Source organism: Mercenaria mercenaria, unplaced genomic scaffold, assembly GCF_021730395.1.
Source record: "Mercenaria mercenaria strain notata unplaced genomic scaffold, MADL_Memer_1 contig_2196, whole genome shotgun sequence".
Taxonomy (NCBI): Eukaryota; Metazoa; Mollusca; class Bivalvia; order Venerida; family Veneridae; genus Mercenaria; species Mercenaria mercenaria.
The window spans coordinates 9,544-33,970 of NW_026460238.1; the positions used below are offsets into that span (position 1 = coordinate 9,544).

A 24,427-nucleotide genomic window follows, 5' to 3' on the forward strand; every position below is an offset into this window, starting at 1 on the left:
GGTCATGGTGAACAGCATGAATAACACTCCTGTCAACATTACAATGAATGGAGAGCCATTAGAAGAAGTGAGCAGCTTCAAGTACCTAGGTTCAACCCTGTCCAGCGATGGCACATGCGCAGCAGAAATCCGCATCCGTCTAGCGACAGCAACTGCAGCTATGGCCAGCCTTGAGAGACTATGGAAGAGCAAGATCAGCTTCCAGACCAAGTACAAGCTCTACAAATCACTTGTCTTGTCCACCCTCTTATATGGTTGTGAGACTTGAACGCTAATGGCAGAAACAGAAAGGAGAATCAAGGCATTCGAGACAAAGTGCATGAGGAAGCTGCTGCGCATCTCTTACTCGGAACGGAATACAAATGAGTTCGTAAGAGATCAAGTCAAGAACCTTGTTGGTCCTCAAGAATCCCTGCTCAGCACCGTTAAGAGGAGGAAGCTCCAGTGGTTTGGCCACATCACAAGACACGATGGCCTCAGCAAAACAATCCTCCAAGGAACGGTGGAAGGGGGCGCTGACGCGGAAGGCAACGGAAAAGCTGGTCAGACAACATCAAGGAGTGGACATCACTGAAGATGACTGACCTCCTTACACATGCAGCAGACAGACCAGCCTGGAGAAGAATGTCAGCTTCTTCTGCGACAGACTCCCCCCTACGATGAAGACTTCGTCAAGGGACGAGTACAGAGTAAGAGTAAGACAATAATGTCGACATCCGTTCCATGAAAAATTACAATAAGGATGACTTTCAAAAAACTTTGTTAAATGTCGACCGAAGTTCTGTTATGTTATGTGATAATGTTTCTGATGCACGGAACACAAGGTACTGAACCTTGGATAACACCTGAGATTCTGTAGTGTATAAATGAACGTGATAAGCTATTTCATGTGTATAGAAAAGAAAAGTCTGATGAAAGTCTTGTACATTTCAAGCATTTTAGAAATAAAGCTCAGTACCTAATACATAAGGCTAAGTTAAACTTTTTTAAAGATAAAGTTGAAGAAAACAAGTCTGACTCTAAGTCACGGTGGACTGCACTTAAAGACCTTGGTCTACCTTCTAAAAAGTCGAAATCTTTATCTTGTTCAAATATAGGTCTAAAAATGGATGATAGCAATGAGATTTGTTTTAATAAGCAGAAAGTGGCAGAAAAATTTAATGTTTTTACACAACAGTTGCATCAAAGCTAGTTGATAAACTACCTCAGTCTCTTTATAAATATGGAAAGAATTTCGTTTTTAGATTTTACTCTGAACAAGGTGTTGTCTTGAATAATTTCTTTTTTTTTCTATTTTATCTGAAAATAATTTTTAAAAGTACGTGAACAAGATCTGTGTAAGTAAGTCTACTGGGCTGGATGATATTCCCTCTAGATTTGTAAGAGACGGTGCTTCAATTATAGCTTGTCCTCTCACTCATGTAATCAATTTGTCTTTGATTCAAGGAGTTGTTCCTGAGGATTTAAAATCAGCCAGGGTTGTCCCCCTTTTTAAGAAAAATGATAAAACTGATGTCGGTAATTACCACCCAATGTCCATACTTAGTATTATTTCCAAAATCTTTGAACGGGTTGTGTATGACCAAAGTGGAATCATACTTAAATGATAAAAAGCTACTGTATAGATTCCAGTCTGGTTACAGGAAAAGATCTTCAACTGAAACTTGTCTTATACATCTTTCTTGTTATATAAAGTTTGAAATGAATAAAGGTCACCTCATTGGTATGGTTTCACTTTATCTTCAGAAAGCGTTTGATACTGTTGATCACTTTATCCTTCTGATGAAATTTGAAGGACTTAGTCTTGCGGAAGATATTATTTGTTGGTTCAGGTCATATTTATCTGAGAGACAACAGTTTGTTGATGTTTCTGGTACATGTTCTAAGCCAGCAAAATAACATGTGGTGTTCCACAAGGGTCAATTCTATGTCCTCTTTTATTTTTAGTTTACGTAAATGATATGTGTGCAGTAGTCAAAAATAAATTACTACTTTATGCTGATGACTCCGCTATCTTGGTAACTGGTAAAAATAGGTCAGCCATTGAAAAAGAGCTAAAAGAAGATCTTGCATCAGTTAGTAAGTGGTTAATTGATAACAAGCTTTTCCTGCATCTAGGAATCTATAGTCAGTTTTGTTCGGATCAAACCCCATGTTAAGGTCAGATAATAACCTTCATATTAGTTGCAATGGTCAAACTATCAAGTCCAATTCATCTGTCAAGTATCTAGGTGCAACTTAAGATCACAGTCTTACTGGTGAATACATGGCTATCTCTATTATCAAAAAGGGAAATGCCAGGTTAAAATTTCTGTATAGGAAACAGAAATTTCTTGCTGATCATACTAAAAGACTTTCGATTTTAGCTTTACTTTATGCTAATACTCCGCTATCTTGGTATCTGGTAAAAATAGGTCAGCCATTGAAAAAGAGTTAACAGAAGATCTTGAATCAGTTAGTAAGTGGTTAATTGATAACAAGCTTTTCCTGTATCTAAGAATCTAGAGTCAATTTTGTTCGGATCAAAACCCATGTTAAGGTCAGATAATAACCTTCATATTAGTTTCAATGGTCAAACTATAAAGTCCACTTCATCTGTCAAATATCTAGGTGCAACTTAAGATCAGAGTCTTACTGGTGAATACATGGCTATCTCTATTATCAAAAAGACAAATGCCAGGTTAAAATTTCTGTATAGGAAACAGAAATTTCTTGCTGATCATACTAAAATACTTTCGATTTTAGCTTTGATTCAGTGTCATTTTGACTATGCCCGTTCTTTCTGGTTTCACGACTTATCTCAGTTTTGGAAAAACAAGGTACAGGTTACCCAAAATGAATTAATCGTGTTTATACTCAATCTAGAAAATAGGTCTCATAATTTATTGCCCAAGAACATTTTATTTTATTGAATTTTTTACCTGTCTGTAAAAGGGTGGAACAAATAACATTGTGTCATATTTTCAAAATTAAGAATGGTCAATCTCATGACTATATGAGTCAATACTTTGTGACCCAAGGTTCTGTGCATTTATATAGAACAAGGTCTAGTGATAGTGGGTCTTTTATGCTACCAAGGGTTAAAGGCTTTGGTTTGAAGTCTTTTTCCTTTATAGGTTGTAAATTATGGAATATGCTTCCATCTCAAATAGGGAATCTGTCCAGCCTTGCTGTTTTCAAAAGTGCTGTTAAGGATCATTTTTAAAATTATTAGATTACACATGCAGAATTTTGTCCTATTGTGCCAAATTTTGATTCTAGTCTTTAATTAATGCATATTTCATGAATTTTATTATTTTTGTCCTTGCTGATAAATTTAATATCATATCATGAATGTTGTCACTGTAGCCATGTTGTCAATATCAAAATAAACAAACAAACAAACAAATGACCAATTCATTCCTCCGAAACAGGCAATATCATGCACCTCTGGAATTCGAGAACAAATTTCCATGTATGGAGGATGAAAATCACGGTACGAACTTGATCACGTTAGTGGGATATGTTAGGCAGCCGGTTAGCTCCGTGGTACAGTACTCGCCATGTAAGAGAGGAGTCTCGGGTTCGAGTCCCGGACTGATTGCACAATTCTCTGACCCTGTGACATTTGGCATACAAGATGAGGCCGTGGCATGCTTGCTTGGTCAGACTTACAACACTTGCAATAGTATGTACCTCCGGAATTAAAGGACGAAGTTCCATGGTGTAGGTGTATGTCATGGTATAAATATGTGTCAGGCAACAAGTTAGCTCAGTCAGTAAAACACTCGCCTTGTAAGCGATGGGAACGTATTCTTGTCTGAGACTGACTGCACATTTTTCTTACAATGTGACAGTAGTATGAGAATTTGTAAAAGTACTACTTTACTGACACATGAGATCTCTCTGTAACATGTTATTAAGCATACATTAAATTGCTCTTGTGCCGGTTTCAATGGATGTTTTAACAGGCACGACCATTACAGTTACATCTTCATTACCTGGACAAAGACGTTTTGTTAGGGCTTATGACACAGCAAAACATAACATTTGGTTGCATTGTCACCTCAAATGAAAGGATTTGCACGACACTCCAAAGGTTTCAACCAAACAGTGGTGATGGGAAAATCATTCGAAAGCCGGTGAAGCCCAGGTTTGTATGAACAGGACGGCTCTTTAACCACTCAGTCATGCATTGCTCTGAGCTTACTGCCATTAATTAAAAGTACAGCAACATAAAGAATCAATTTTCTAATGATAACAACAATGTATCTTAAAACTACATCCCGAAATTTCATATTTATTTTTTTTCAAGTTAAAGCTTTAGAATGACGTATCGTATTGAACACAACTGCAACTGATTTATTATGCTCCAAAATGGATAATAATGTACAGTGTGAATGCTCTTTCTAAAATAGCTGTATATTTCCCTCACATTTGTAATAATCTCACATTTTACTAAATCGTCCACCCTAAACCCTCACCCGAAAGAAATGATAATAGCACACAAAGAATACATAGATTTATTCAATGAAAAAAATGCAATCGTTTTGCTGACAAGGGAATAATATCAGTGAAATATGATGCCAAAGGATAAATTCATATTTTGGTCTCTTAACTCTCTTTTCTTTTCTTAATTGATAAGCTTTAATTTTTAAACGTTATCTTAAAAGACATAAAGTATGATTGGTTTAGACATAATGTTTACGGTTCGTGTCATATTAGTATTTTGAAGATATCGAATATTAAACTAAATTCATAAAATTGCAAGAGATATATGTCTCCTTTCTTTAAGCACAAATAATTTTAAAGACTCAATATAGAAATAAATATTGCATTTAAACGTGCTTGTAGACTTCAGCATTTATCTAATCTACAAAATACATACACTTCATTTTAGACAAATTTAGTTGGTACGAAAATGGAAACAAGCATAATTCGATCCGGCAACTTTGATTTCAAGATGGCCGCCAAAACAATGCTGATAAAAATGCTACCGAGGGGTTTTGAAATACCGGGTGTTTAAACTTTCAAAGAAAAGCACAACGTCGTAAAATGTAAAAAAACTGAATTTACAAACTCGTATTTTTGGACAATTCGCCACCGGCTAAAAACTTCCATGGCATGTGTTTGTATATCAAGCCTTGGAGAAAGCGGAAGAATGCAATCTGCTTGGACCTTATTCCCTTTTATCACTCGAAAAGTAACAATACTCTTTCTTACAGATTTAAACAATATAGCACACATCAAAGTTATTGAATTACCATTGATGCAGCACTTGTCATATCGGCCTACGTACCTCCCGTTGGCAATACCAGAGGACCTTGCAATAAATTTAATCCGTGTACACAGAAACCCGTCAGTGTGGTGGGTCGGACAGTTCGTTACATATCTTACAAGACCAAATCAAAAATTGCAAAAATACTTCCAACAACGTCAAGAAAAATTAGTATTCCAGCGACCAGTTGTTGGGTATGAACTATAAAAACATTCACAAATTAGAAGTTTTTTTAGAATTACAATTTCGAAAACCTGTTTAACACTTTGCACTTTTTCTAATTAAAGTAATATATTATGTGTCTTGTAAATAATTCAAATCGCAACTTTATAAATCTTTTAAATGTATTTTCTAAGCAACTACTTCATACTTCTCTTTATTAGTGCAGAATGAGGCTGATATTGTGTTTGTTCCTACTTTTAGCTAACACTTTTTTTATAAGATAGCGATGGTTAATCGTAGCAGAACCCTTATTCTCTATTGCAATTCATTTTTTCGAGAATTTTTTATTGTCTGTGAAAAAAAAGTGTACCGATATTTTTGACTGGCTTAAATGTTACTTGATGAACGTTCTCAATATCGTAAAACAAATTTAGAAACGCTAAGATCCTTATTTTTAGAATACATGTTAGAAGAACAGACAAAGTTACTGAAGCTGATTATCTTCGTCTGAAGGACTATATGGAACATGTCGATAAATGGTTCAACATGCACTTGAAGAATCTTTTCCAGTCACGATATATATATCTCGCTACAGATGATCCAGACGTTCTGAAAGAAGCCGAAAATAAGTATGTTATTAAAAGTGTTGCCTTTATTATATGATAAAATTACATGTCTCGCATTCCTCGTGTTGTTTATTTATTCCCCGGTCACAAAACCGAACAACGCCAGTACGGATTTGAAATATCGTACGAGTCCTTTTCGATTTTAGAATCCTTATCTGTGTGAATGTAGCGTCTAGTCACAGTACCTAAGGGCCCCATACGATCTATAGAGGATGCAACCTTAGGATATCCGTACGGACATCGCAAACATGTCGCGCGGAGCTCGAAAGGTAAAAGCCGTACCTTGTACGGTGCTCGGGTTTTCGTGCGGCGGTCGAATGGCATTCGTATTGTGTCAGCACGGTATTCATGCGACAAGAATAAATTTATTCGGCGACGTGTGAAAAAAATTCCTTTTTCAATCGTATGATATCCATACAGACAAGTCGCACGTAGCTTCAAAGGAACTCGGATAAACCTCCTACGATGTTCACCAATGAAGTCGTTCGGAGCCCGTACGGCGGATCGTAACGTTCTGCGACCGTACGGACATTGTAGGCTGACCATGTGAGTCACCTGCGATAGTCGTGCGCGCATCTGAAGGCCTGACAGCTTTTTAAATCCGCACTGGCATCATGTGATGCCCTTACGAGCTCTTCTGGACCCGTGCGGTTCCTGTACTGGGCTCTTATGGGCTGCTACAGACTTGGAAAATATCTACGAGCTCGGCGAGAACTCGGAGCTCGGTGAAACATCTGCGAATACAAAACAAAATCGCACTACGCTCGTACGAGTCAACGATGTTCGTACAGACACCGTACGTGTTTGCCACAATTCGACTAAATTCCTGCACGTACGGAATTTGTAGCGTTCTTATAGGGATAATAAAAAGATTTTTAAAGAAGCTGGGATAAACATTTACCATGACAAGACGACGTGTCGGGTGCAAGATTCAGAACCCTAGGTCTAAGGTCAAGGTTAAACTTAGAAGTCAAATGCTATTTTGTGTCTGGTCCATTGCATTGGTATTAATGAAGGGATTTTGAAAATACTTGACATAAATGTATATAATAATAGTACAACATGTCATGCGCAAGATCCGGACCCTTAGCTCTAAGGTTAAGAACTTAGAGGTTTAAGGTGTTTCTTGTCTGGTCCATAACTCTGCCATTTATAAATAGATTTGATACAAATGTTAACAATATTGGAAAGATCTGTCACAATTATGACACAGGTCTCTCGGGTCAAGGTCAAGGTCACGAAATGATATGTGATTTTTTGCGAAGACAACTGTAGCATTCTTGAGCATACTTCGGGGGCATTTGTCACCCACTAATAGTGACATTTCTTGTTTTTTGTTATTTTTTCTTTTCCCAAAAAGATTTAAATGCTGTCAGCCCCACATAATTTAGGAAAGATTTTGTCCTTTCAATTTCCGGTACGCAAATTACACATTTCTATATGGTGTAGAAGCGAAGACAACTGTAGCATTCTTGAGCATACTTCGTGGGCATTTGTCACCCACCAATAGGGACAGTTCTTGTTTATTGCTTGAATATTTCTCAAAGCAATCTAAATACTCTCAACTCCACATAATTTAGTAAAGATTATTTCACTTGAATTTCAGATACGCAAATTACACATTTCTATATGACGTAGAAGCGTCCACAATTGCAAAACGTACAAGATACACGGAAGCATCTCTAAAAGGGATTTTGTTTGATGTTCATATGTTGTCTTTATGCGACTTTGTGATCTGTACAATGTCGTCCAATGTAAGTCACTCTAAATTTAAATTGTCACTCTAAGTCCCATGTTCTATCTGCCAGTGTAAAATTTCAGAATTCTATCTTTGTTCCTATTTCTGTATGTCCAGTGCCACTCAAACTTGTCAGTTTAATTCCTCTATTCTATATAACCAATGACATTCTTATTAATTGGTCTAATTCTACTATTTCTATATGTCCGGTATCAATCTAATTTGACAGTAATGTTTCATTTTTCTATATATCCCGTGCTACTTTAACTTGTCAATCTTATTCCTCTATCTCTAATTTGAAAGTATTTTTCTTTAATTCTGTATGTCCACTAACACTCTTAACCGTCAGACTAATGCCTCATTTCCATGTCCAGTTTATTCTTATTTCTTTTGTCAGACTAATTTGTCAATTTTATATGTTTTCATTTGTTTTACTTAATTCCTATATCTCAATAAGTACAGTGTCACACTTACTTGTCAGTTTAATGCGTTTTTTTTCATGTCATGTGTCACTCTATTTTTTGTCAGTCTAATTCCTTTATCTCTGCATGTTAACTGTTACTCTTACTTGTAAGCGTAGTTCCTCAATTCTGTATGATAAGTGTTATTCGTTGTTATTTGCCAGTCTAATTTCTCTACCTCTGTTTAGTGTCAGTATCATTCTTCTACATCAAAATATGTCCAGTGATACTCGTATGCCTCTCTATCTTGTAAGTTTAATTCCTCTATTTCATTATGTTCATTGTATATCTTCATGTCATTTTATTTTTCTATATTTCTATAATGTCCATATCTGGTTTATCTGTGTAACTACCCTATTCCATTATGTCCCGTGAAACTCTGTTATGTAGGTATAATTCGTCTATTTTTATATCTTCCGTGTCACTCTAAATGTGTGTATAATTTCTCATTTCTAAAACATTAATGCCACTCATACATGTATTTGTAAATCTAATTACTGTATTTCTCTGTATCAGATGTTACTCGAGTTTGTCAATCACACTTCTCTATTATAGTTTGTCTAGTACCTCTCTAGCTTGTCAGTCTAAATTTTCTATTTCAGTATGGCAAGTGTCACTTTAACTTGTCGATATAGTTTCTTTATTTCCATGTTGTCAGTGTCAGTCTATGTAATCAGTATAATTTATCTGTTTTATATGTTCAGTGGCATTCTTATTTGTCCGTCTAATGCCTCTATCTCTGTCTTTCAAGTGTCATTTTAACTGGTCAGTATCTTTCTTCTATTTCTATCTGTCCATCGGCGCTCTTATTTGTCAGTCTAATTCCTCTATTTCATCTGTTTAAGGTATTGGACCCCTAATAGTAATGTTTTAAAAATAGCATTTGCATGGTGTATTCTTAAAGTTGACTATGTTTCACACTGTATTGCAAATTTTAAACAACTTTTACCGTGCCGTTTTTTGTAAATTTTGTATAATGTATGGTATTTCCTCACGCCCAAGAAGAGACAAAATTCAGTGTGATGGCCACTATCTATAACGTCTGCAGATAATTCATTACAGAATTAGTTTTGATAAAAGAAACATCAAACTATTGTTAAACAATTATAAAACACAAAATAAAACTGTAAAAATATTTTTTCTAGGGTGCTTCAAGAAGACAGATTTAATGAGTCAGAATTCTAACTCCAACATTGAAAAATTAAGGTCGAATCCTGTGGGTCTGTTTTGAATTTTGCTCAAAATGAAAATTTTCCACTTTTATACAATACATCCATAATTAGTCTTGAACGAAGTAAAATCTTAATAAAAAAAAGGAAAACATGGAGAGAAAAAAATTGGTCCCAGTGGGGTTTGAACCTACGCCCCCTGAAAATTGCCGTCGAAGTAAGTTTATGGTAGGAATTGAATACTCTTCAAAAAGGAATTACTCTATTACGGGTCCAATACCTTAATGTCAGTCTATTTATGATAATAAATCCTGTATTTCTTCCTGTCCAGAAGTATTCTAGTTTGGCAGTCTAAATTCTGTATTTCTATATTCTAGTGTCATTCTGACTTCTCGGTGTAATTCCTCTATTTCCTCCTGCTAGTGTCACTCTATATAGTAAGTCTAATTTCATTATTTCTTTACGTTCAGTGTCACTCTAAACGTATCAATCTAATTCAGCTATTCTATCTATAAAGTGTAAAGACGAGAACAGTGGAAACTTCACAGGTCGCTCAACACGACAACAAAAATGCTGCAGGCTCGGTTTGATTGAGCTTGTTCATGGTGGACGGTAGTGGAAATGCATGCTACCGTCCACGCCCTCTAGCCCCGGGTTGAGCAGAACTCAACATTTAAACATGCTAAAAGTACAAAAAGTAATTTAGAAACATCCGCAGATGTATTCAAACGGCGGTGAACATGGAACCTTCAATGATACACGTATTGAGGCGTGTAATTCCATGAAGAGCAGCGTTTGGTCCCAAGATAAAGTAAAGGGTTTTCCCCAAACGAGAAAACAATGGGCAGAACTTAACAAACTGGAATTTAGGAAGGGGATTTGAAGTTATGGAGCCTGCGTATCACAGGTACTGTCAGAAAACAAAATTAAAAAGCAGGCACCATATCCAAGGAGTGATTATACAATACCCAAGACTATGAAAGTGGGAGTATTGGAACCACACAGGCCTAAATGGTCATGTTGAGAAACTAAAGAGTACTAATAACACGATATCAAAGTCGTTCTGAACGATCTAGATCGAAATATAACAGCCCTGATTGAATGTACGGGGAGACTTTTTACGGCCGCCACATGGCACAAACAACGCTGCTGTGATAATAAAGAAGAAAAAAGTGAAATTTTCACAGGTCGCTCAACACGACAAAACAAAAATGTTACAGGCTCGGTTTGATTGAGCCTGTTCAAGGGCGGTAGTGGAAATGCATGCTACCGTCCACATCCTCTAGCCCCGGGTTGAGCAGAACTCAACATTTAAACATGCTAAAAGTACAAAAAATAACTTAGAGACATAACTCTTATTTGATAGTATAATGTTTCTCTTTCCACCTGCCAGTGTCACTCTATATTGTCTAATTTCTCTTACCTGTCAATGTTATTCTATTTCTACATATCCAGTGTCACTCTATGTCGTCTTTATAATTTCACTGTTATATCTTTTCCGTGTCTATCTTATTTATTACTGTAATTCATTTTTGTCTACCTGTCTAGTGTCAGTCGTTTTTGCCCGTATAATGTCTTTATCTATGTCCATTGTGACCCTATAAATTCATTATTATTCTTTAATTTCTATCTGTTCAGCGTCACTTTAACTTGTCATTTTTATATGTCAATGATCATTTTAAGGCTTAGTCTAATTTCTCTATTCCTACATGTCCAGTGTCACCTTAACTTGTCTGTATAATTCCTCTTTTTCTATATGTTAAGCATAATTTGACAGTACAGTTCCTATAATTCCTCTAATTCTACATGCCCGGTGTCCATATATTGTCAGTATCATTCCTCTATTTCTATTTATGCAATAGCTGTCTAATTTGTCGGTTTATATCTCTTATTTCTTTATGACCAGTTTCTCTCTTATCTCTCAGTCTAATGCCTCTATGGATTAAGTTTGCAGTCTAATTTCTTTATTTCTATATGTTCAGTCTGACTCTTATTTGTCAGTATTATTCCTAATGTCCAGTGCCACTCTAACGTTTCAGTAAACTCCTCAATTTCTATCTGTCAATAATCACTTTATATTGTTAGTACCAGTATTGTTTCTCTATTTCTGTCTTCCAAGTGTCACTCAAACTTATCAAAATAATGCCTCTTTTCAGACAGAACATACAGATTATTCAAAACACGCATAAAAGTTACATCGCACATATAACTAGTCTTGTTAGTTCCAAATATAAACGTAATCATATTTCAACGGAACAGTTTTTATCTGTTCGTACCGGGTACTAACAGTATTTACTATATACAGGATAAAAGTATGTGTTCCTGTATCAGATTTTAAATTCCTAGGGGGAACAACTGATTAACACAAGTGACCTTTATTTTTGAGTTGATCGTTCACAGCAGAAACAAATACTTATATCTAGTACATAGTGCTGTTAGTTCCCGGTAGGAACAGATAAAAACTGTTCCGTTGAAATATGAATATGTTCCTATTTGGAACTAACAAGGAGAGCTGTATGTGTGATGTAACTTTTGTACTTGTTTGGAACAATCTGTTTGTTCTCTCCTGAAACCTACAGTGTCTGTTCCTTCCTGGAATATAAAGTGGCCTGCTTTTTAATTTTGTCTTTTGACAGTTCCTGTGATACGCAGGCTCCATAACCTCAGATCCCCTTCCTAAATTCCAGTTTGTTTATTTCTGCCCATTGTTTTCTCGTTTGGGGTAAAACCTTTACTTTATCTGGGGACCAAACGCCGCTCTTCATGGAATTACACGCCTCAGCACGTGTATCATTGAAGGTTCCATGTTCACCGCCGTTTGATTACATCTGCGGATGTCTCTAAATTGGTTTTAGTACTTTTAGCATGTGTAAATGTTGAGTTCTACTCAACCCGGGGCTAGAGGGCGTGGACGGTAGCATGCATTTCCACTACCGTCCATGAACAGGCTCAATCAAACCGAGCCTGCAACATTTTCATTTTTGTCGTGTTGAGCGACCTGTGAAGTTTTCTCTTTTCTCTATTTTACTGATTGCAACTGCTATATTTTCCTTCATGGAACTAACAATACCTAGATTCCTGTATGTTCCTTCCTTGGAACAAGTTTAGATAATGTGTTTGTTCCTTCCTGGAACCTACATGATGGGTTCCTTCTTGGAACAAAGTACAACATTTAATTGCAATAACATGTATACGTATTTGTTCCTTCGTAAAACAAAAGTAGTTGAGGCTTGGTGCAGATTCATAGTTCTGCCTATGAATTGATAATTTATGTGTTATATACACAACTGACAGCAGCTACTGACAAACTAGATAGAATATTAAAACTACCTGCACTACAGGTACCTGAAAGAGACTGACAAAACTACCAGGTAGAAGACCTATATTCCTGTATATTCTAAACTACACTGAAATTTTGAATGCAGAAAATTTAATCTCTTTTTGTACAATAGCTTTTTCCGTGACTCTTTTTTGTAGTGTTGCTTCGAATATTTATTTACCCCACCCACTTTTTCAACACAAATATGCCGTAGAAGTTAACGTTTGAACAAAATCTCAATGTTTCTCAAAATCAGTTGATAACTTCATACTCCCAGGTTCAATTCAATGTATTTAGTTAAAATTATTAGCCATACTAAACTTCATTATTCTTATACTTATTGATAGTGTAATCTAATTAGTCTAATTATACATATCTATAATCGAATAACTTAATAAGCAGAAATCCTGAAACAAAGCTTTTTATTTCACATAGTAATAAAGAGAAGTCTTATGTTTACTTGATATTACATGGAAAAATTTAGTAGCAACGTCTGATATAAATAAAATACACGCATATCGGTGACGTTTTACTCTAAATATATATGAGAGACGTTAAAGGGGAATGCAAAAGTTGAAATCTCAAAGTCTCTATTGTGGTTTCACAGTTGATTGATTTTTTTTAATTTAACAAGTGAAGTTCTTCAAGTGCAATGTGGTATGAAGAAACAAGTCAAATTTAAAAATCTAAGGGCTTTTTATTAAAAGATTTCCCATTCATTCATCTGGATAGTTTCTTAACTGTTCAGTATAGTAACTAATAGAAACCTTAAAGCTTCACAAACCTGATCACAACTCCAGGTTTAGGTGGGGGCCAATAAGGTCTACCATGCATCCCACCCCTATACTTTTTTTCTTAGGTACCAAATTGTTTGGAAGGAGCAACTCTTTCAAAATAAGAAATTTTCCCATTTAAAAACTCTTTTGAACTATATATGATTTCATTGTTTCCATGGCAACCGTTCATTTTTTTGGAAGAACAACCATATAGATGATAATCAGTCATATCTTGGTCAGTTTTGGTGATAAAACAAATAAAATTGTATCAAAATTGAGCTAAGACATTGACCTTAAAATAGCAGTTTTTTTTTTTGTTAATTAACTAATTTGCATATTCATGAATATTAATGAGAATGTTACAAAATGACAAAATTGTATAAGAAAATAATAGTTTCTAAGTTTTAAATCAATTTAAATGTACTAAACAGATTTGATCTGTTCTGAAAGTCTCTAAGTGTTTTCTTAAATAGTATTTTTTAACACTGATGGTCTATGTTTTACTCCAAAATAGGTATGTTTAGCTAATTTGCATAAAATTAACTACTACCACAACCAAAGTCTCAGGAAACAATGCGCCACTAAAATTTAATAAATTGATATAATTAATTGATATCAATAAAATAATGATTATATGACCTATGTTGTTTGGAAATGTAGTTTAAACACCTTTATAAAGGAGGTATCAGTTTGTAACATACTTTACACATGTTACGTTACCATTTCAATAACCAAAAACAATAACTAAAACCGAATAACATGATGAAATAACTGTAATCAATAAACTTGTGTTATTTGAATTATATCATATGAAAATATAGTGTAAATACTTATTTAAAGGGGGAATCTGTTTGTTACTTACTTTACACATGTTAGGTTACCATTCCAGGAATCGTGCTTTATTGTATCGTTATTTTCTCAGAAAATAGTAGAAGAATATTTAGTTATTAGATTATTAAATACTCTTACAAAATATTATAGTTTCATACTTCTCAAGCAATGAGATTTTTTCCATAACTGCGCTTTAAAATACGTTACCACTGTATTTTGCTGTATTTACAAATAGATAGGAAGAAATTTGAATTATTTTATCAATATCATGATATCATTGATTTATTAAAACTTTAAAGTATTAATTCTGACATTCTTTCTTTACTTTTGTTAAACAAGTAAACATCTGAAACATTGTTCCATTCAATGTTCCTTTTTCATTTTGAATTAATGCATCTATCAGTTTAATTATACTAAAATCAGTTTCTTAATTATGATATTCTTTATGTGATGGTTTCAATATTGTTGTCAATAATTACATTTTACATTTATTATGTATTTTTATGTATATATTCTGTATAATTAATTATGTATAAAATCCCTGCTTACATCCATAAATTGATAATAGGGTTACAATTTGGGGCTGCCATTCATGAAAAATGTTTTTATAATGGAATATTTATCGTGTTTTGTGTGATTGTGAAGTGTATCTATGCAGTTATTTACATGAGAAACAAAGCATTTTGTTTTTTGAGTTTGAGAAAAACATGCATTGTATTAAGATATTTATGGGCTTATTAATAAATTATTCACTGTTGAAAAGCAGCTCTGAATAAAAATTAAAAACCAAAATGAAATATTCAGGTACTTTAAGTAATCTTTAGATTTAAACTTATGAAATTGCAAAAACCTGTCAAGAATGTGAACAATATTACGTGTTTGAAAAACAAAATTGTTAAGAAAAGAATTACATAATGCTATTCAAAACTTCTAGGAAGATACCGAGTGCCTTCTGAACGACACTTCAGAGCTGCTGATAATATTTTGCTGTAGACTTTACGAAGATCCTCTAGAAGCATAGAACGCAACCAAGTAAATAAATAGCAAACTCAGTTGGATCAAGTCTGTTTATGAAAGGTAACGAAGTGTGAAACACATCTAACGCCCTCATATCCCGCCCCCCCCCCCACCAACCCAACATTGGCTTAAGAGGAATTATGTTTCAGTAAACATAATCCAAAAGGGGAAGAAAATCTAACAGCAATGAAACCGAGTACGAGGAGATTTTTTATAAACATCACACGGCACTTAAAGACTTTTTTGTGATAGCATTTTTTAAGATGATCTTTTGGAAGCATAACAACACAACCAAGCAAAATAAAAGCTGAATTGATTTGATTGTGTCTGTTCGTTAGATGTAGTGAAATGTAAAATTGCCCTCACACCCCTAGCACTAGCTTAAACAGCGTTCTGTAATAGTAAAATTGTATAGGTTAGTTTAAATCTGAATCTAAAATTAGATTAAATGTCGGGAAAATATGAACTGCACACAATTTGAGGCAGTAGTGTTACGAAAAAATCACATTCTGCACGTCTTGATTTAGATGTGACTTACAATATTTTCACTTTAATGTTACCTAATATAACATTTTTGTTCTCTTGTTGGTTAGCTGTTATGAATAATATGTTGCTTTATAACATATTATTCATAAAACAGAAAGCAACTGACAAAAGATCATAGGCTGTCAGAGATCACTTCTTTTTTATGAATGACATTTGATTACACTTTGATTCTGGAGCAATTTGAATCGTGCCCTTAAGTTTTTTTGCTACAGTTCGAACTTTTGACAAAGACGGGTCATGCCTTTGTCATAACCTTTAGTATGTAACTTAATTGATAATCAAACTTCATTTGTTATGATTGATGCATGGCTTCTCTTAGTACTGTTACTCTAAATGTTCCGGTATATCCAGGAATATTCCATCACATAATACAATTTGATCCTTGTCTGTACAATTTCAAATATTAAAGAAGTATATTCTGTCATTCTTGTAAATGTTTCAAAATGACCACAATAGTTTTCTTTATTTCATATCTATAAAGTTTTATGTACTTCTTTTATCTTGATTTGGTATCAGTAAAACAGTTTTGTCAACCTGGTGAAAGTTTTTAATCTAAAGTGTTTACTTCAATACCTGCATATTTTCTTTCGTTTGTTGTTTGGTTTAACACCGCTTTGCAATAGAAATTAAGTCATGTAATGTTGAGCAGTTAACCTAACAGGTGTCCCTGGATTCTGTACCGGAACTATTCAGTTCTCTACAGGCAAGTGCTTAGTTCTCCGTATTATACAGGTGTAAGTCTATTGGCTTCAGAATCGTCATGGAGAGCAAGGGCCTCATTCAGATATCTGATTCAAGACCCTTTGATTCGTTCTATCATGCTAGGGTTGATTTTGTATATGTTCTTATAATGCTGCTATTTCTAAAAACTTTTTTATAAAACTTGATTTTTACTCACAGGACGACTGCACATATCACCTGTATGATCATAATATTATAAACGCACAGATGGATATTATTGTATGTTTTATTGAAATTCCATCTACAATTACAGATACCTGGATGTTGCAGTATATATTTTAGGCAATGTCTGAAATAACAAAAGAAAACTTTCTTAAAACTTATCACTAACAGTTTAAATAAATCAGTATGTGGTAATCTGGGTTTCAATTTCTTCTTAAATATCTTTTTGAAAAGCAATGGTAGTGGTAACGTATTTTAAAATGTAATACGGAAAAGTCGCACTGTCAGACGAATGAAGAAACATATTGTATTATTGAAGTACAAAAGAAGTAATAATAATTATGTTTCTGAAATATTTTCTAAATAATTGAAGCAATACAACAATGGTTGTTGGAATGGTAACGTAACATGTGCAATGTATGTTACATTTTTATTCTTCCTTCAATAAAATGTTAACGCGATGTCTTCAAATATTATAGACCACATAAAATTTGTTATTTCATCGATAACAATTAATTATATCATTTTATGCAGTTTTAGTGGTCTCAGAATTTTATTCGTTGTTTATGACACTGGTTCATTTTATACAAATTAGCTGAGCACATCCAGTATTGAGTAAAAAAATGCCATAAGAGTAACAAAATAATATATCAAAACACAAGAGAGACTTTAAGAACCAGATCAAACCTGTTTGGTACATTTAAATTGATTTGAAACTTAGAAAATATTATTTTTTTAATACATTTTGTCATTTTGTAACATTCTCATTAATATTCATGAATATGCAAATTAGTTAATTAACATAAAAATGCTGTTATTTAAAGGCCAATGTCTTAACTCCATTTTTATTGTTTTATTACCTAAACTGACTAAGATATGACTGTTTGTCGCCTATATGGTTGTTCTTTTCAAAAATGAACGGTTGCCATAGAAACTGTGAAATCATATATAGTTCAGAAGAGTTTTTCATGGAAACATTTTTTTTTCATTTTGAAAGAGTTGGTCCTGCCGAACAATTTGGTACCTATGAAAAAAAGTCTAGGGGTGGGGTGGGGAGGGGTGGGGGCTGTTGTGAGGTGCATGGTAGACCTTAATGGCCCCCGTACTAGTTGTATATCTTAAATTTACTGTTAGAAAAAAAATGCTCTATTTTCATTGAATGTCAGATAAGTAATGTTTTTGCAAGTGCTTTCTAATTTAAAGCTACTAGTTTTGCTTTAATGAGATTATGTGGTAAATTAGTATAAAATGTAGAAAAATTATAAGTACTTATACTCGAACAATTTAAGTGTTTGTTTAGTAGCTTTTTGATAACATCTCCAGAGTTCTCGATGGACCAAAATAGATTAACATCCGTGTTTGCATTTACCTGGGAGCAATACTTGTGTATATGGTCATTTATTGCAGTAAGACAAGAAGTCAAAAGTAGAGAAATATTTTTGTAGTGCAAAAGATTGAAATTGAGCTTTATGTGGATTTGAGTAGTTTAGGGATACAATAAAGAGTAGAGAGCTTCATCTGATTGTCGTCGAGTGCGACATTAAAATTTATACATTGATTTACATGACATGTTACAATGTCATTCTCATCTAGTAGTGGTAACTGGTAAGTTTTCGTACATTTCAGTTATTTTTGTAATATTTCTCTGTAGTAAATGAGTCATATAAGAATATTATAATTTGAAACTTTGTCTGCAGTGGTTAAAACAATATTCGTGTGTACCTTTGATACAGCTTTCTATAAACTTCGAAGTAAAAACTTGGAATTAGAGGTAATAAAGAAGAGTTTGATTCATAAAATATAATTAGACCTTTTATGATTTTGAATATATTCTTTTTCATTCAGATAGAGCGTTCGGTTCTGTATTTTCTTCCGACACCATTTTCAACATGGTCATAAATAGACTGGGTTATTTCAGAAAGATATTTTCTAAGATAACAGAAACTCCACAGGTCGCTCAACACAACAAAAAGGAAAATGTTGCAGGCTCGGTTTGATTGAGCCTGTTCATGGACGGTAGTGGAAATGCATGCTACCGTCCACGTCATCTAGCCCCGGGTTGAGCAGGACTCAACATTTACACATGCTGAAGGTACAAAAACAGTTTAGAGATATCCGCAAATGTGAGGTCAAAGAAAATGTTTTGTATAGCTTTGAAACAAAGAAGCAGCGTCGTAAAACGGATGTGAACGCATAATTTTAAATATTATCAGCTTCCTGATTAATTTGCCTCAACAAAGAAACAATTAAGGAGGTTAAACATAGAATGTCTACCAGAGGGTTTTAGTATCATATTGCAATCAGCGACAATCATTCTTTTGCGTAGTTTAGGCTTGATATTCCCATTTAGTCGAACACCACGAGAACAAGTTTAGCGTTGAAAACAGAAGTCATGTTAACTTCATATTTAAATTGTTCATACTGAGTAGGTTATAGAAAAAAAAGATGTTTCCTTTTGTGAAGAAAGCACCAGACTTTGTATATAACTATTTTGAAGTATGCTAAATCCAAAAAGGAGGAGACACGCTGTTCGTTAACATTAATTAGCTTAAAATGAGACCCCAAAAAGGGACCTATATTTTATTTATTGTAATCATATATTTTTGAAAGCAATGTCCAAAATGTTAATTTATAACCTAAATAGGTAACTATTATTGACATGATATTTATTTAGTTACATATTATACACATTTAATATATATGCCACTGACAAATGACATAGATGAGGCCCTGAAAGGGGGAAAATTGTTTAAAAATTTCATTTACAGGATGGCTTTACTTTTTAAGCGTAAATATTATATCACTTAGGTAAACAAACTTAAATTTTGGTATTAAATTATATAAAAATATTATTTAAACATTCTTTACATTTTGAGGTTCATTAAGGGTATTTTATAAAACAAGTTCACATATACGTACATACTGGAATTCATGATTAAAATCGATTTTTCAAGACATTAATGACTTCAAGCTAAAGCATACGATCATCCTAACGCTTTCTTTACAACAAAAGAAAATGGAATGTGAACTAATTGTATTGTTGTATTTATTATTGCTAATTTATATTATATTCAATGATACTATTTTATTTTGAATTAGATTAAGAGTTCAAGCTTTAGAATCAGTCAAAATTCTGCTGTCTTGAAAATAGCACTGGTATTGTATGATAGATTACCCTTTGTACGGTTTGAACCAACGACCTTCCTATTGATTTGACAAGACAGTCACACTCACTAAACCCCTCCACAGAGCTTATGACTACAAACATTTCTGCAGTGCACTGATTTACTGCAGACACACTAAGAATGCAAATAGTTACATATACAAATTGTTTAAGATGAAGATATGATACAGAAATCAAGAAAGTCATACCAAACAGAGTTAGAAGCACATTTTTTAAGGTAAAGATTAATCGATTAGTTTATAAACAATGTCTCCATATAATATACTGAGCTACAGTTATCATGCGTATTAATTAAGCCTTTTGGCAAATAACGAAAAAGTGTATTTTCTGTCTTAGGTTCCAAATCGGCCTATATAATGATACCATGTATCTGATAAAGAAATGATCCTTCAGAACATTGTACTTGTGGGTCAGAGTTGAGTATACTCTGCATTCCGATATAACCGATGGAGCTCATTCAGCACGAGTAAAATGGCTATTACAGGCCGTACTAGTTATAATCATAGCTGATGTGTGCTCTTTGTCCAATACTGTGTTAGGAATACATCTCAGTAGCGCAATTATAAGTCCTAGAATAATTACTGGTTTAGGGTAAAGTCTCAAGCATGTTTTCGTGAACTTACAAATGTTGAAAGAAAAGTAACAAACAAGATACCCTAAACAAACAACTTTAATTTAAGGTGTAACAACCCTTTCAATATTTAACTTAAACTGTAATAGATTTGCCAGTATTTCACTCTCTAGCACACATGTCTTCAAAATGTCTTAGAGTACACAGGATTGGTTGATACATTTATATTTGCCTTTGTATGTATTTTTGTAGTTACATTGATGAGTTTTCTCCAATTTACAGCAGCTAATTATGAAACGTATTACATAATTAAAGCCAGGTACCAGTTTTCTTGAACATTTCCAGTTGACAAGATTAGCAATGTCAATGTAATTTGCTATAAAGTCCTGTCTACAACCTGCTTGATAAATATTTTTGCTACATACATGAACAACTCTCAAGGGGTGCTTTCAATATGTCTAATTGCTTAAGAAAATATATTCTCTGGCTTCATTTTTATATTTCTATGCATGACAGAACCACCTATCCTTCCAGTTGTCATGTGCGCTTCTTAAATCTTTTAACACAGCCTAACCATATGCAAAGTTATCCCTTGCCTTGCAAACGTATTGAGACAGTATCACAACCAGATAATGCGTTATAAAGAATATTAGCTTCATGTCTACGTTCTTTGATATGTATTTTCCTGTTAGAATTCTGTCCTTGTTTTTATGCAAAAAAAAGACTGCTTACTACGAAATTAGTCAACATGTACGAGAGCTGTTTGGAACGGCCAAATGAAGCTACAGCTAACAACTAGCAAACTGTTTTACTATAGGAAATAACAGTGTGTATCAGTGTTGGTTGCTCATAACATTATCCTTTTGTGGTTTTGTTTTTATGCATCTGTGGCAAACAAATGTGTATCATGCCGCATAACAGTTAGTGCACATGATGTGACTTTAAATTTTGGAACAATACATGGTCATGTTATAAACAAAGGTATCAAGCTGTAAGACAGTAAATGGTGCCAGATATAATTCTAGTTCCTAAAGGAAATAGACAGCATGGAAACATGTAAATTACCTCATGTTCACATTTGTAACATTTATATATGAATATAATCTGAAAAGTAGATCCCTCGGAAGCACCGAGAACAATGCAAACAGTGAAAATTGCAGATTCGGTTTGATTGAGTCTGTTCATGAGCAGTAATGGAAAATGCAACACTACCTACGCCGCCTAGCACCGACTTAAGCAGTATTAAATCTTCAAATCTAAATGAGTTGAAATCAATGATCCTGAAGGACCAGAAAATATAACAACACTGAGATGAAGTCGGGCGACTTTTTACGGCCGCCACACAGCACTTAACACCCGCTGTTGTGAAGTAAATATAATCTGAAAAGTAGATCCCTCGGAAGCACCGAGAACAATGCAAACAGTGAAAATTGCAGACTTGGTTTGATTGAGTCTGTTCATGAGCAGTAATGGAAAATGCAACACTGCCCACGCCCCCTAGCACCGGCTTAAGCAGTATTAAATCTTCAAAACTAAATGAGTTTAAATAAATGATCCCGAAGGACCAGAAAGTATAACAACACTGACATGAGGTCGGGGCGACTTTTTACGGCCGCCACACAGCACTTAACATCCGCTGTTGTGAAGTAAATATAATCTGAAAAGTAGATCCCTCGGAAGCACCGAGAACAATACAAACAGTGAAAATTGCAGACTCGGTTTGATTGAGTCTGTTCATGAGCAGTAATGGAAAATGCAACACTGCCCACGCCCCCTAGCACCAGCTTAAGCAGTATTCAATCTTCAAATCTAAATGAGTTGAAATCAGTGATCCCGAAGGACCAGAAGCCATGTTTAGGTAGAAACATTAAGGTATGAACATACTTAATAACTGACCTTCTTTATTCTAGATAAAATTGACAAATTTCAAATAGCTACAACACAGAGCAGGACCAATTTTAAATGTATGTAGCTTACATTTTTACATTTTCTTAAAGAATATTGTCAGTGCTGAAATAAAACATCAAAAGAAAATTGGGGGTCATGTACTTCAGTCAAAGAAACCAACAACAATATCAATTAAAACTGATAATCCAAATTGTATGACCTACATTTCAATAACAAATCGGTCATGCTATCATATTATTGCGAAAATGTTTCCTATATGTCAAGGATAGATCTGTTATGCAAGTTTACAAGTTTACAAGTTATGTGCTTTCAGCAAAAAAAATGTAAATAGGAAGGAAAATAGCAAAGACAGAGCAAAGAAGGAGGACTCTTTGAAATCGCCATTTTGCGATTACTATGATTTTTTCCGCGTCAGTTTTCTATTTAGTGTCTGTGTACCCTAACTTTTGGCACTTGCATTGCTTAATGTTGAATCTGGATTAACCAGTAAAGACATTTGACTTTCATTACTATGTGCAAATATAAAATTGTCAAACAACTGTATCAGAGAAATACTGGGAAACCTGTTACAATTCTTAGATATCTATTGAATGGGTGTTATTACCAGTTTCTTTATTTTATGGGTCTTTGGATGAGTCATAAAATTTGAATACATGATTATGTCATAATTATACTGTTATGTAACATACTAAAATGATTCATTGAAGGGCCTCTCTTTTTATATAAATCTATTGCCCTAATAAATAGAGATATGTAGGTGGACCTAAACATCTGAATATGTTTTACTTTTTTATATTTTTTTTTTTAAACCATAAAAGTGAATAAAGTGGAACACACGACCAAACACTGAAAGTGAATAACTGAATTTTATTTAATCCGACTAGTTTCGGGCTTTTTCAGCCCTTCATCAGGGATACATATGAAGATAGCACTGAAAATTGTTACTGAAGTACTAAAAATGTAGGCTACCAAAGTCACATGACCTATTATTCTAAAAATATATTGATGTTCTAAAAATAGATTTTATATATTTTATACATAATATCCATGAATTCTGTTTCTTTACTTAAGTTTGGTTCAGTAATATGATATTTTAACGATTGAAATAAATTAATTTGCCCTTAAAATATGATTTTTAACAATTTCCCTTTTAAAGACCTCATATTATTTTCCTGAGTTATGTATATTGAATGTGTATAAAATGTAATTGAATAAATTTTGTGTCAATGGTTATAATTGGTTAAGGTAATGAATTATCATTTTTGAAATTGTTATAGATATATTCAATTGAAATAAATAAAAGGTAGTTCCCCTTTGGGGCCTCATGTTTTGGCCTATTCAAGCCATCAGATCGTATATATTGTCAAGTTCTGATCCAAAATACTTTATAATACTTAAATACAAACTTTCATGCTTTCTTCATAAGAAACATCTTTTCACACGCAGTTTTGAAATTAAACTTACAGTAAAATCTGATTACCTCCCTTTTTAGTATGTATCTTGAGAAAATAAGAGTATTTTTAGTATACTTTGTAAATGTGTCAATACCAAATGGTTGCTTGTCTAGATCTATGATAGTAATATGTTATCTATGTTTAGATCATATGAAACATTTATAGATAAAATTCAATTTAAAGGAAAAAAAAAATAATTTTTTTTCAAAACATTTTTACCTCCCTTTTTAAATTGATTTAAAAGGAGGTTCCAGGGCAGATATAGCGTGTCTCCTCCTCTTGTAGGATTTGGGATACCTCAAAGTAATTTCATGCAAAATTTGGTGCTTTATCACGAAGGGGAACATCTTTGCCATTTTTGTTCCTTATCTTACTTGCTATTCACAGCTATAACAAAGAGAAACATCGAATGAACAGTTTTACAAAAATGATTGTATAAGAAGTTTTGAAACATAGCTGGGCAGATTAAGTCAATTTTTCGGGAAAATACTGCATTTGATGATGC

At 33.8% G+C, this 24,427-nt stretch overlaps 1 protein-coding gene across 1 annotated transcript in view; it reads left to right on the plus strand.

Moving 5' to 3' along the window:
• Positions 1–595: 595 nt before the first annotated feature.
• LOC128552243 (alpha-(1,6)-fucosyltransferase-like) overlaps positions 596–24,427 on the plus strand; it is a 28,574-nt gene continuing 4,742 nt past the window's right edge. The window contains exons 1-4 of the mRNA XM_053533273.1: positions 596–695; positions 5,205–5,451; positions 5,878–6,048; positions 7,652–7,799. Of these exons, the coding sequence (XP_053389248.1) occupies positions 596–695; positions 5,205–5,451; positions 5,878–6,048; positions 7,652–7,799 (666 nt within the window). The remainder of the gene's footprint in view (positions 696–5,204; positions 5,452–5,877; positions 6,049–7,651; positions 7,800–24,427) is intronic.